The 12341-nt window shown below is 62.1% G+C and overlaps 1 protein-coding gene across 2 annotated transcripts; it reads right to left on the minus strand.

The window, feature by feature from the left end:
* Nucleotides 1-1971: 1971 nt before the first annotated feature.
* On the minus strand, nucleotides 1972-4720 carry Gal (galanin and GMAP prepropeptide). Of its 2 annotated transcripts, none has more exons than XM_090347225.1 (5): nucleotides 4646-4720; nucleotides 4377-4431; nucleotides 3361-3450; nucleotides 3082-3156; nucleotides 1972-2154 (listed from the first exon to the last, which is right to left on the minus strand). In XM_090347225.1, the coding sequence occupies exons 1-5, from the start codon at nucleotides 4718-4720 to the stop codon at nucleotides 2090-2092; spliced, it is 360 nt and encodes a 119-aa protein (XP_090203351.1). In that variant the 3' UTR covers nucleotides 1972-2089. The 2 variants fall into 2 exon arrangements, with proteins under 2 accessions (XP_090203351.1, XP_090203350.1); XM_090347224.1 differs by having other exon boundaries at nucleotides 4377-4434.
* Nucleotides 4721-12341: the final 7621 nt, after the last annotated feature.

Raw genomic sequence — 12341 nt, forward strand, 5'->3', positions numbered from 1 at the left:
TGTGCGCGCGAGTGTGTGCATGTGTGTGTGGGCGTGTGTGTGTGCACGTGTGTGTCCACGCGCATGCGTGCAGGAGCAGGGGAGCAGGCGGGTTCCTGTGGAGTGCACTGGAACAGCCTGCACAGGCTGATAGCTGCTGGAGGTGTTGGTCTGGAGGACCAGGGGCTGAGCTGGTGTCCTCGGGCAGGAAGGAGGCGGGAGGGACACCGCACAGGACAGCTGTGGGCTGGGGAAATGGCCGGTGCCCCCTGGACTGGCAGAGGTAGCACCCTCCTGACAAAACTCTCGGTGAGCAGGCCAGGCCTGGCTGCTCTTCCTCCTCACTGGTCTCCCCAGGCACATGCCTCCCCACCCTCAGCGGACTGCGTGTCCCTGCTTGGCCCCTTCTCAGGTCCCAGGTCACCCTCTCCTATGTTCCTGTCTCCATCCCCCACCTCGAGGCAGGGGGTTTGCCTGTGTGCTTTTGTTGTTGTTGTTTTTGCCAGGCCTGGGCTTGAGCTCAGGGCCTGAGCACTGTCTTTGGGCTTTCTCAAGACTAGCGCTCTACCACTTGAGCCACAGCACCACTTCTGATCTTTTTCTATGTATGTGGTACCAAGGTATCGAATCCGGGTCTTCATGCATGCTAGGCAAGACTCTACCACTAGGCCAAACTCCTGGCCCATCCTGTGGGCTTTTGTTTGTGGCAGCAACACACTTGTCTTCACAGTTAGGAAGACAGCTTCATGACGAACTCAGCTGTCCTTGAGCAACCTAGAGGTCCCCGCACAGGTAGTGACAGGGGCCACTCATGCAGTCCATGCTTGAGCCGGGGCTCAGGGTCCTGGCATAGAAGGTAAAGGAGGTCAAATACTCCATTATTTGCAATTAAAAAAATAACCAAAGCTGGTGTTGCGGCGCCCGACACCCCTGACCGGCAGGGAAGAACGGACACCACCCGAGGATCCTTCTTGTATCACGCTTTGTTGAAGAGCCACTTGATTGAAGGGAGAGCTGAAGCAGAGGGGCCCTGGGCAGGGAAATGCAGCTGCTTATATAGGCCCAAGGAACAAAGGGCTCTCTACCATTGGCTGCTCTGTTGCTAAGGCCGTTTTGAGACTCGGGATTGGTCACGCCCTTTTTCGTCATGCGCAGACTGAAGAGCAACTTGATACTTAGTAACGAGTAAAGGCCTCGCACTCACATACCAAATAAGTTACAAGGAGCGAGGCAGGAAACAGGTGCCATCCGGCTCCCCACATGGTGTGAACTGGTGGTTCACACCTGTAATCCTAGCTACTCAGGAGGTGGAGATCTAAGGATCGTGGTTCAAAGCCAGCCCAGGCATGAAAGTCCGTGGGACTCTTTATCGCCAATAAACTACTCAGAAAAAGGCAGAAGTGGTCCTGTGGCTCCGGGGGTAGAACACAAGCCTTGAGCAAAAGAAGCTCAGGTGTTGGGAGCCAGAGTGGAATCAAACTGTACCTTGACTTGCATCAGACGATGGCTATATTGTCTTATTGCTTTCTGGCCCTATTCTATGTAAATGACCTGAGAATTACCATATGAATGTAACACCTGGAGGTTCCCTGGGAGAGGAGGAGGGAAGAAGGGGGAGGGGAAAATAAACGCGGCAGTCTAGTGAGTCTTTGCCTGGACTGCGGACATCCCGGACCTAGTGTGTCTGTCTCTCTTCTTTTTCTTCCTAGTCCTTGTCCCCTATTTCAGGAACCCCAATCTGCGAACCCTGGTTTGCTGCCGGTTGGCCCCGGCACTCAGGGACAATGCCTAGGCCTGAGTTCAAGCCCCACAACTGACAGAAAATAAAAATAATCACAGAAAATGATTTATAACCCTGCTGCTCCTGGTCGAGCTGAGCACACTGTCGTGCCGCCGGTAATGCAGAGCCAGGCCACTGAGATAGCTGCAGGTTTTATTTATCACTCAAAGTAATAAAACAAGAGCAAAAACAAAATTGTTAATAACAGCACAGTCAAAAGCAGGGATGAGGAACAGATGACTCTGCCTGCGCTGGCACACTGTCCTCATCCTGCAGTGGGGCTCTGAAGGACACGCAGGCAGGCACGGCAGGATGAGGCCATGTGCAGGGCTATTCTGTGTCTTCCGAGGATGAGGCCGAGGGAAGGCCAGGAAGGCTGTCCAGGGCCCCGGCCTCTGGAGAGAGAAGACGTGTACTTAGACCGCAAGCTCCAGAGAGCCACCTGCCACCCGCCAGTGGCTTGCACTGAAGCCAGAGCCCAGGACTCTGTTGTAACTTGGCACTCTACCACCCCACCTTCAAATGACTCAAGCCAGCAGTTTGAAACTGCCAGGCCTTAGGCATGCTTTGACACCGCGTAACTCCTGCTTACGAACAGGGCACGGCTGCCCTGCAGGAAGAGTCAGCTTCCCTGGGGTGCAGGCAGCACTGGCTTCCCCAGGAGGAAACAGGGCCACCCTTTAGCATCAGGGTCCCCAAGGCCTCCAACCAAGGCCAAGGAGACATGCTGCCTGCTGGCTGCTGCTTACCACCCAGAGAGATGCCAAGAATCAGAGCTCAACAAAACTGACCAGCAGAAACTGGTAACCAATGTCTGTGAAGGGACAAGGGCCTCCTGACGTGAAGTGCTGGCTGCGGCCCCATCTCAGCCTCCTTCCCCCAGAGGCGCTCGCTGCGGATGGGAGGCCGGCCAGGACCAGGAGCCCTTCCCTTTTCCCTGGACTCAAGGGTGGCCTGAAGCTCCTTGCAGAGCACCTGAGCTCTGAGACCCGGCCACCGGTGACCAAGTAGAGAGCATGGTTCCAGACCACTGGCAAAGAGCCCGGCTAGGCAGCAAGATCACCAGCCCCCCTCCCCAGCTCCATGCCCCAGAACCCCTCCTCCTCCTCCGGGGAGCAAGGCAGGACCCGCACAAGGAGCTTACGACCCTGCATGGGCGTCTGCTTAGTGGAAACACAGTTACTTCCCCGAGTGGTTTTCTACAACGCTTTTTAGAGCCTCTTTGCTTTCTTTGTTCCGCAGTGGTGCTGGGGTGACACGAGGACCCGTATGCTAGGCCCTCGCTGCCCCCCAGCACATTGTGTCAATGCCCTGCCACAAACCTTTGAGATGCAAAAAAGTCAGAAATTCAATGAGGGCGCGCATGGCGTTGCTCTCGGGCGGAGCTCCGTGGCTCCCTGGAGGGCAGAGAGATCACCAGTCACGTGGGTGCCTTGGGCCCTGCCACCCGTCCTGAGGAGGGGCGGCCACCGGGAGCCTCCCTGGGGCCCCAGGCACCACCGTGGTGGGTCCCCGGCTCCTCCACCTCCCTCCCAGGCTGGCTGCTTCCGCCCTGGCCCGTGGCAGGTGCGAGGCTGGGCTGTGAGGCAGCCGGGCCTCACCTGGCTTCACCTCCGTGTCCTCCAGCTGGAGTTCCCGCTTGCCAGCCAGTCCGTGCTTGCCACTGAACGACCGGTGGCTGTCCATGGCATCTGTGAAGAGGGCAGTGTCTGCCGGCTGCCACCTGCCTCGCCTTTCCCACCCCAGACAAGGCCGTGTGGCTGCTCACCAGGGATGCAGCCTGACTGCCAGCAGAGCCACCTGGAGACCCGGGGTGAGCCTGTGGGGTGGGACCCCCGTGGGACCCCCACACACCCCCAAAACAAGGGGCCACTCAAAATGTGAAGTTGTGACGCAACAAGATTTTCTTTTCTCCCAAAGATCAGATGGACTCGAGTCAAAGAGAGGGAAAGGGGATGAGGGAGGGGAAGAGGGGAGAAAAGAGGGGAGAAAAGGCGGGAGGGACCCTGCCCGGGGGCCATGTGGAAACAGAACAGCGTGAGGGCAGAGAGACCACGGAAGAGCAGGCTGCAGAGGGCTGGGGTTCAAGTTCACTGGCCTTGAAGGAAAAAGCCAAGGAACAGCGGGCGAGAGCCGCTTGCGCCCGTCATCCTAGCTACTCAGGAGGCAGAGACTGAGGGTCATGGGTCAAAGCCAGCCTAGCGGGAAAGGCCCACGACTCTTATCTCCGGGATGTGACTTGAGGTGAAGAGCTCGGAACAGCGCCCAGGCCGGAGTTCAAGTCCCAGGACCCACAAAAGAAGCAGCCCAGGACCGCACCCAGGAACAGCAGAGCCGGGAACAGCCGTGGGCTGTGAACCGGGCGGGTCTGATGGGGGTGCGGGGATGGGTCAGGACTGGGGAGGCGTCCGCCCGGGCACAGGGAGGGCGGCCAGGTGGACCCGAGAGCTGCCTGCAGGTCACACGGGGACGCCGCCCGCTCCTCCTGGCCTGTCACGTCTGCAGGGCCCCCACGCCCTCTCCGCCCCCCACGCCCTCCCCGCAGGGCCCCCCACGCCCTCTGCGCCCCCCTCGCCCTCCCGGCAGGGCCCCCCACCCCCCGGCCCCCCGCACTCACGCGGGCCCAGCAGGTAGCCGGCGCTGTTGAGGGTCCAGCCTCGCTTCTCCTTGGCCTGCTGGGGAGAGCGCGGTCGGGGCAGGCGGGGCCAGCGGCCGCCCCCCCCCCCCCGCCCCGTGGTCCCCTCGCTGGGGCGCCTGGCCACCGGGGGCCGCGCGCAGCCCCCGCCCCCGCCGGGCGTCGGGCGCCCCAGGGCTCCCCGCCGGGCGCAGGACCCGCATCCCCGGCCAGGCGGCCTCCGCGCCCCGCCCCGCCTGCCCCGCACTCACCGCGGTCGCGAGTCCCGGAGCGGCCGACAGGGCGGCGGCGAGCAGGAGCGCGGCCAGCAGGAGGGCGCGGGCCATCTGCGGACGGGGCGCGGGGTGAGGCGGGGCGAGGGGGGACGGGGCGGGACGGGGCGCGGGGCGAGGCGGGACGCGACGGGACGGGGCAGGACGGGGCGCGGGGCGAGGCGGGACGGGGCAGGACGCGACGGGACGGGGCAGGACGGGGCGGGGGGCGAGGCGGGACGGGGCGGGACGCGACGGGATGGGGCAAGACGGGGCGCGGGGCGAGGCGGGACGGGGCAGGACGCGACGGGACGGGGCAGGACGGGGCGGGGGGCGAGGCGGGACGGGGCGGGACGCGACGGGACGGGGCGCGGGGCGAGGCGGGGCGAGGGGGGACGCGACGGGACGGGGCGCGGGGCGAGGCGGGGCGAGGGGGGACGGGGCAGGACGGGGCGCGGGGTGAGGCGGGGCGAGGCGGGACGCGACGGGACGGGGCGCGGGGCGAGGCGGGGCGAGGGGGGACGGGGCAGGACGGGGCGCGGGGTGAGGCGGGGCGATGGGGGACGCGACGGGACGGGGCAGGACGGGGCCCGGGGCGGGACGGGGCGAGGCGGGGCGAGGCGTCCCCAGTACCGTGAGCGGCGGGCGGCGGCGCGGGCGTCGATGGGCGGGCGGGCGGGCGGGCGGGCGGCGCTCAGCGCATGGCCGGCGGGCGCTGTGCGGTCCCGGAGTGTCGCGGTCCCGTCCGCCCTGCCGCTATTTATCCCCGCGGAGCCGCCGCGTCCCCGCCTCCGCTCCCGCCTCCCGCGGGGCCCGGACGCCGCTTCCGGCGGGCGAGGGCGCGGCACACCGCCGGCCAGACCCAGATCCCCCCCCCCGCCGGCCAGACCCAGACGCCCCCCCCCCGCCGGCCAGACCCAGACGCCCCCCCCCCGCCGGCCAGACCCAGACCCCCCCCCGCCCCCCAGCCAGCCAGACCCAGACTCCCCCCCATTCCCCCGGCCAGACCCAGATCCCCCCCCAGCCACCGGCCAGACCCAGACCTCCCCCAGCCGCCGGCCAGACCCAGACCCCCCCCCCCGCCGGCCAGACCCAGACCCCCCACGCCGGCCAGACCCAGACTCCCCCCCAGCCGCCGGCCAGACCCAGACCTCCCCTAGCCGCCGGCCAGACCCAGACCCCCCCCCCGCCGGCCAGACCCAGACCCCCCCCCGCCCCCCAGCCAGCCAGACCCAGACTCCCCCCCATTCCCCCGGCCAGACCCAGATCCCCCCCCAGCCACCGGCCAGACCCAGACCTCCCCCAGCCGCCGGCCAGACCCAGACCCCCCCCCCCCCGCCGGCCAGACCCAGACCCCCCACGCCGGCCAGACCCAGACTCCCCCCCAGCCGCCGGCCAGACCCAGACCTCCCCTAGCCGCCGGCCAGACCCAGACCCCCCCCCCGCCGGCCAGACCCAGACTCCCCCCCCCAGCCGCCGGCCAGACCCAGACCCCACCCCCCCCCACCCCACCCCCGCCGCCTGCCAGACCCAGACCCCCCCCCCTGCCGCCAGACCCAGACCTCCCCCACCGGCCAGACCCAGACGACCCCTCCCCCCCCCCCCCGCCGCCGGCCAGACCCAGACCCCCCCCACCCCCCGCCGCCGGCCAGACCCAGACCCCCCCCCCACCCCCCGCCGCCGGCCAGACCCAGACAACCCCCGCCGCCCGCAGCCGGGCCGCTGTCCAGCCTCGCCCGGGGCCCACTCACAAGGACGAGAACGGGGAAACGACGGCCCGGGCTGGGTGGGCGGCGCAGACCTGAGACGGGGTCCTGCAGCGGGGCCCTCGCGGGTGGCAGCCTCGACACCCGGGCGACACCTCTGCCACTGGCACTTAAAGTGGTTAAAGTGCTTGCCTAGCATGCATGAAGACCTGGGTTCGATTCCTTGGTACCACATACATAGAAAAAAAGGCAGAAGTGGTGCTGAGGCTCAAGTGGTAGAGCTCTAGCCTTGAGAAAGTCCAAGGACAGTGCTCAGGCCCTGAGCTCAAGGCCAGAACTGGAAAAAAAAAAAAAAAAAAAGAAACCCAAGGAACAGACTTGGTGGAAGACCAAAAAGGCTAAAGGCCTGTGCACCTGGGATTCTATAGAACAGCATTTACCTGTGCGCAGCGCGCAAGGCTGTTAGCATGGGGAGCTGAGGCTGTGGGGTGGAGCGGCGGGGCAGTGTGGATGTGAAAAGTCCTCAGGACCTGATCTCCACGGACCCCAGCGGCCACGGGAGCCTCAAAGTAGGCACAAGCCAGAGGGTAGGAACCCCTGTCTGAAAAGTAACCAGCGGAAAACAGGGCTGAAGGCATGGCTCAGGGATAGGGCACCAGCCTAGCCAGCAAGAGGCTGAGTTCAGATCCTCCAGGTGGAAGAAACAAAATGGGACTTGTAGCATGCTTCAGACACCCCATCTGTTATCTGATGACACTGTCCTTCTTGGTCTGTGTGCTGGAGCCTGGAGGTCCTGGGTTTGGGTCTCAGAGTGGAGAGAGGTGGTATTGCAGACAAGGTATTGCACCTGAGACAGTGGAATTCCTTCCTGGAGGTCTCAGCTGTGCCAAGCCTCAGGTCCAGAAGGGCAGTGAATTGAATCTCAGAGAGGTGTAGGACGAAGAGCGCGCGCACACACACACACACACACACACACACACACACACACAGCCAAAGCCATCCCAGTGGCAGGCTCTGTAGTCTCAGCTGCTTGGAAGACTGAGGTGGGAGGATGGCCTGTGCCCAGGGTTTCCAGAGCTGAAATTACAAATAGTGAGCAGCCATCTCAAAATAAGATAGCCAGGCACCGTGGCTCATGCCTGCAACGCTAGAGACTCAAGAAGCTGAGATCGGAAGATGATGCTTCAAGTCGGTACAGGTAGGAAAGGCCATGAGTCTCTCACAGCTTAAGCGGTAGAGTGCCAGTGGTGGGCGAAAAAATGAAGAGACAGAGCCCAATGCTGGGACAACAAAAAAGGGAAAGAAAGGGGGAGGGAGGAAGAAAGGAAGATCTGATTGAAGTGGCTGCTTTCTAGAAGAGAAAGAAAGGAAGGGGTGAGGAGGGAGGGAGGGAGGGAAGGATGAAGAGGAAAAGATGGACGCCTGCCTCCAGCTGGCGACCCTGTCACTGCTCCCTGCTTCACCAGGTGAAGGGGAGTCTGTTCAAAGCCTGGAATGTGACAGGACCCAGGGCCCAGGGCCCCGGGAAGGTGCAGGCTGGCCAGGGCAGGGGCTGGAGGCCTGCGGGGTTTCCTGTTCCTATGTCCAGGTTTGTCCAGACAAATGAGGACATTTAGGGTGACAGCCCTTTTCCCACACCCGGTGCTCTAATGGGCTTCTTGCTCAGCAGTGACCCAAGGAGAGTCATTGTCAACCTGTCATCTTCAAGGCAGCTCAGTGAGAGGCAGACAAAGTGGGTCACCATTAGCATAATGGACATGAAGCTGAAAGCCTCATTTTCTCCAGCCTTGTGAACCCACTCATCCATTCTCCCCTCGAGGCTCTGCTCACCCATGGTGAAAATACAGCCCCAAAGAGCCCAGTCCCCAGGACGCTCCACTGGCGCCCCACATGGGAGCGCATTCCCTGCCTGCCCTGGCTCTGGGGCTGCAGCTGCCGAGGGTGCTTGCCCTCTCGAGGATTCCTGTCTAGTGGAAGCCCAGATCTGTGACAACTATACAGATGACACTGACTGTCACGACACCCCCTACCAGTGTTGGGGCCACCCGGGCCATTGGCCACCCCCGGTGCAGCTCCCACATAATATTCTAGGGTGACTCATGGGCTTGCTGAGCCGGACCTGACGGTGGGTGAGGGGCTCTCACAGATAAGCTCTTTTTTGGTCCTTCTTCCTGGTCCCTGGAATGTGAATGTGAGGGCTGAAGACAAGCAACCACTTTGGGACACAGGCAAACTTCAGGCACCACTGAGGAAGCCTGAGCCTGTGCAGCATAGAGTACGTAGACTTTTTTTTGCTAGTCCTGGGCTTGAGCTCAGGGCCTGAGCACTGTCCTTGAGCTTTCTCAAGACTGGAGCTCTACTGCTTGAGCCACAGCACCACTTCCAGCTTTTTCTTGACCTGAGTCAAACCCAGGTCTTCGCAGATGATCGACCACTAGGCCAGACTCCCCGCTACATGCACTCTTCTGTGAGCAGTGTTCTTTGGGGTTTTGCATTACCGGTGGCTGGAGTTACTCTGATCGCGGTCCCAGCGGAAGGCTGGTGATGGGATGGACCAGGGGGACAGCGAGATGGCTGCTCTCCACGAGCAGGCACTGCCTGAGCTCAGAGCCGGGACCTGGCTGGCTGGGAAAGTCAGAGCCCTTGACTCACCGTTTTCTGCTGACCACATCTCCACCCCTTCTCCAACGTGGTGGTCGTGAATAAAGCCCCGAAACTACCCACTGTGCTCACCGCTAACGTGTGGAACGAAGCCCTTTGTACCACTAAAGATAATTTTTTAAAAATTTAAAAATCACATAGCTAATGCTTAAACCTAGGCCTATTACAAAACCCAAGATGCGTCAACTTACCAGATTTGGGCTCAGAATGGTTTCGACTTATCATTTCATCTAACTATATTTGCGTTGTAATTTAATAACTATCTGCCAGCGTGAAAAACAAACGCCAGCGGTTTGCAGGGGGCCTGGCGGGAGTGGTGGGAAGGTGAACAGATAGGCCCCGCCCACCCACAAGCCACGCCCCGACCGGCTAAGCCCGCCCCGCCACCCACGCCCCGCCCACCACAAGCCCCTCCCCCTGCAGCGGCCAACCACACTCCTGGGTGGACTACAACTCCGCCCCTTCATCCAAGCCCCGCCCCAAGACCCACCCCTTGTAGGGCTAAGCCACGCCCCTCGAGGGGCCCCAGCCCCGCCCCAAACGCTCCCCCTTGGGCAGTCCACAGCTCCATGGGGACCCGGTGATCAGCGGGGTGGGGTGGGGTGGTCTGTGCGCGCCGCCCCTGGGCCGGGGGCCTGGACAGCGCAGATCCCGCGCTGCCTGGCTTCCCGCCCACCCCGTCAAGTCGGGGCCGCTCCCCGGCCACGGGAGGGCAGGTGGCCTAGGAGGAGGGGCGGCCCAGGGCTGGATGGATTCCCCCCCCCTCCAGGAGGGCGGCCCAGGGCTGGACGGATCTCCCCACCCCAGGAGGGCGGCCCAGGGCTGGACGGATCCACCAGGAGGGGCGGCCCAGGACTGGACGGATCCCTCCAGGGGATCAGACCCTCAGAGCCTATGCACCACCACGTAGAAGGCCGTGAGGGCTAGCTGCTGTGTCCAGGCAGCCTCCATTCACCGTGTGACTGACATCGGGCTCCCCAGACGCCCCACGTCCCGGCCACGGCCCACCGGGTGGACCCTCCATCAGACGAAAGGGGCAGTGGTTCGCTTGGTTTATGTATTGCATTTTGGAGTTTTTTAGAGCCTTAGCCTGGCTCCCAACTCTCCACCCTCCTGCCCTAGCTTCTCCCTGAGTGCTGGGAACACAAGCGCGTGAACCAGTCCCAGACATGGTGTCTGGCCAGAGTGCTCACTGCTTCCTTCTCTCCCCACCCCCTCTGGGCGCCTCCTCTCCCCCCATGAGTTCCAGCGACCCCTCTGAGGAGCACTGTGCTGTCTCTCCCGGGCTGGGGCTTGGGGAGCAGAAATGACTCAGGGCTGTTGAAGGATTTTGTGTTATGGGAAATGTTAAGGCAGTTTCCAGCCTCCCGTTCCTTTCCCCCAGCTGTTTTCTGGAAGCAAATGCACCGGGGTGGTTTTATGCTGCTGAGACCCCATTTTCCTAGGATGATGCAAAAACCAAGACGTCCAGGCAGCCCATTCTCGCATACTTCCTCCCGCTGGGAAAGCTGGTTTTGCTGGACTCTGCTCAGGTCCAGGCTCCCGGGGAGGGGGGGGGGGCGTCTTCCTCACCACAGTCCCACCTTTTCTCTGGGCCCCCACTGCTGTGTAGCAGGTCCTGTGTCACCCCAAATGTTCACCAAAGATGCCCAGGTTCACTAGACAAACACAAACACACCGCGTGCAGCTAATTTCAGACAAGCAACCTTCCAGGATCGATTCCATGCCACGGTCAAGATACATCATGGTAAAGAAGACAGTGGCTGGCACCCATGATGCACGCCTGCCATCCTGGCTACCTAGGACACTCAAATCTGAGAATCAAAGTTTGAAGTCAGCCCAAGCAGAGAGGCTTATGAGACTCTTATCTCCAATTACTGTAACTGCAAAAAAGCTGGAAGTGGAGCTGGGACTCGAGTGGTAGAGCATCAGCCTTGAGGAAGAAAGCCCAGGGAGACAGCACCCTGGCCCTGAGTTCAAGCCCCAGGGGGCACTCGCACTCCCCCCTCCCTCTCTCCCTCTCTTTCCCTCTCTCTCTCTCTCTCTTGCTCTCTTGCTCTCTCCCTCTCTCTGTCTCCTTTGTGGATTATCTGGAATCCATACTGCACGTGCTCCTTCCTAGGCTCAGGGCGTCTGTAAGGTGGAGCGCGTCCTCCAGCCAGGAGCATGTGGGTCATGGGAGGTGAAAGGACCTGCTATAATCTGTCATTTTTGTAAAGACACAGATCTGGGAGACATGTAAGTAAGGACTAATGAGGAGGAAATCAGGCTGAGAGGCCCCTGTGACAACAGAAGGCTTCCCAGGACCCTGGGGAAAAATTCAATTCTCCACCCTGTTATTCCATTTGAAGGATCAGGTGAATTTGACAAAGGAAGGACATAGCCAATTACCATGGCCAGGACCAGCATGTTCCGGGAGCACAGCTGTCCTACAAGCCACCCAGATAGCAGCTGCCCCTACCCAACAGCTGCCTGTCCCTAAACCTGATTCATCACCGTGGAAACCGCACTGTTGTCTGTCCGTGGCCTGGGGGTGGAGGGGAGGGCGTTGTGGTGTTTACAGGAGATGATCTCTGGCGACAGCTGTCAGACCTTCTCCGGCCTTCCTGAACTCGCTCAAGTTTCCCTTCCAGCCTCCCACTCATGTCCTTCCTGGAGCCCCAAGCAAAAGCAATGTGCATGTGCCATGGTTCTGCCCTCCTGGCACAACCAGGCCTCCTCACAACTGCTTTGGCTTCCTCACAGTATGGTGGCCAAGGCATATAGCCTCTAAGAGCCCAGCATGTCCGTCCCTTGGTCAAAGCAGCCACCACCTCCGCCTGGACCTGGCAGGTGGAGAAGCAGACCTGGCCCATCCCGTCTGTGGGCTGCGGCGTGAGCTTCCAGATAGCTACAACGCCATGGTGGAGCGCCACTGTTCTCAGGGCGTGAGTCCGTAAGGTCTACTGTGACATTGCGTTTCTCCAGGGCTGGGCCCCTCCTATCTTTCCCTGCACCCTGTGCCAGCCGCCTCCAGGACAGTTCCCCACGAGTTGGAAACTGGTTTCTCTACACCAGGCACTTCCAAGCGGGTACAGCTGGTAAGGCAGACTCCCCGTCCGTCCCCAGGGCAGCTGCAGCGCCCAGGCTGGGCAGGCCGGATCCCCGGGAGGAACTCTGGAGCCCAGGCCCAGCCTGTCCAGCATGGAGCTGAGTTATGTCCCCTACACCAATTGTGGGGCTGAGGAAACGCGGCCCGGGGCAGGTGCCCAGGCCTGGGTCTGCGGGAGAGAGGGTGCGGTCAGTCAGCCCCAACCAAATCATACGAGGATGTTTCTAAAGGTGTGACG

The sequence above is a fragment of the Megascapheus bottae genome, chromosome 16 (genome assembly GCF_031878675.1).
Source record: "Megascapheus bottae isolate mThoBot1 chromosome 16, mThoBot2.hap1, whole genome shotgun sequence".
Classification (NCBI taxonomy): Eukaryota; Metazoa; Chordata; class Mammalia; order Rodentia; family Geomyidae; genus Megascapheus; species Megascapheus bottae.

Coding starts and splice junctions, on each gene's coding strand:
- Gal (XM_090347224.1), bottom strand. CDS start 4,720: ATGGCCCGCGCCCTCCTGCTGGCCGCGCTCCTGCTCGCCGCCGCCCTG. Junction 3,451..4,376: donor CGGCTACCTGCTGGGCCCGC/GTGAGTGCGGGG, acceptor CCCTCTTCACAG/ATGCCATGGACAGCCACCGG. Junction 2,155..3,081: donor GACTTTTTTGCATCTCAAAG/GTTTGTGGCAGG, acceptor TTCTCTCTCCAG/AGGCCGGGGCCCTGGACAGC.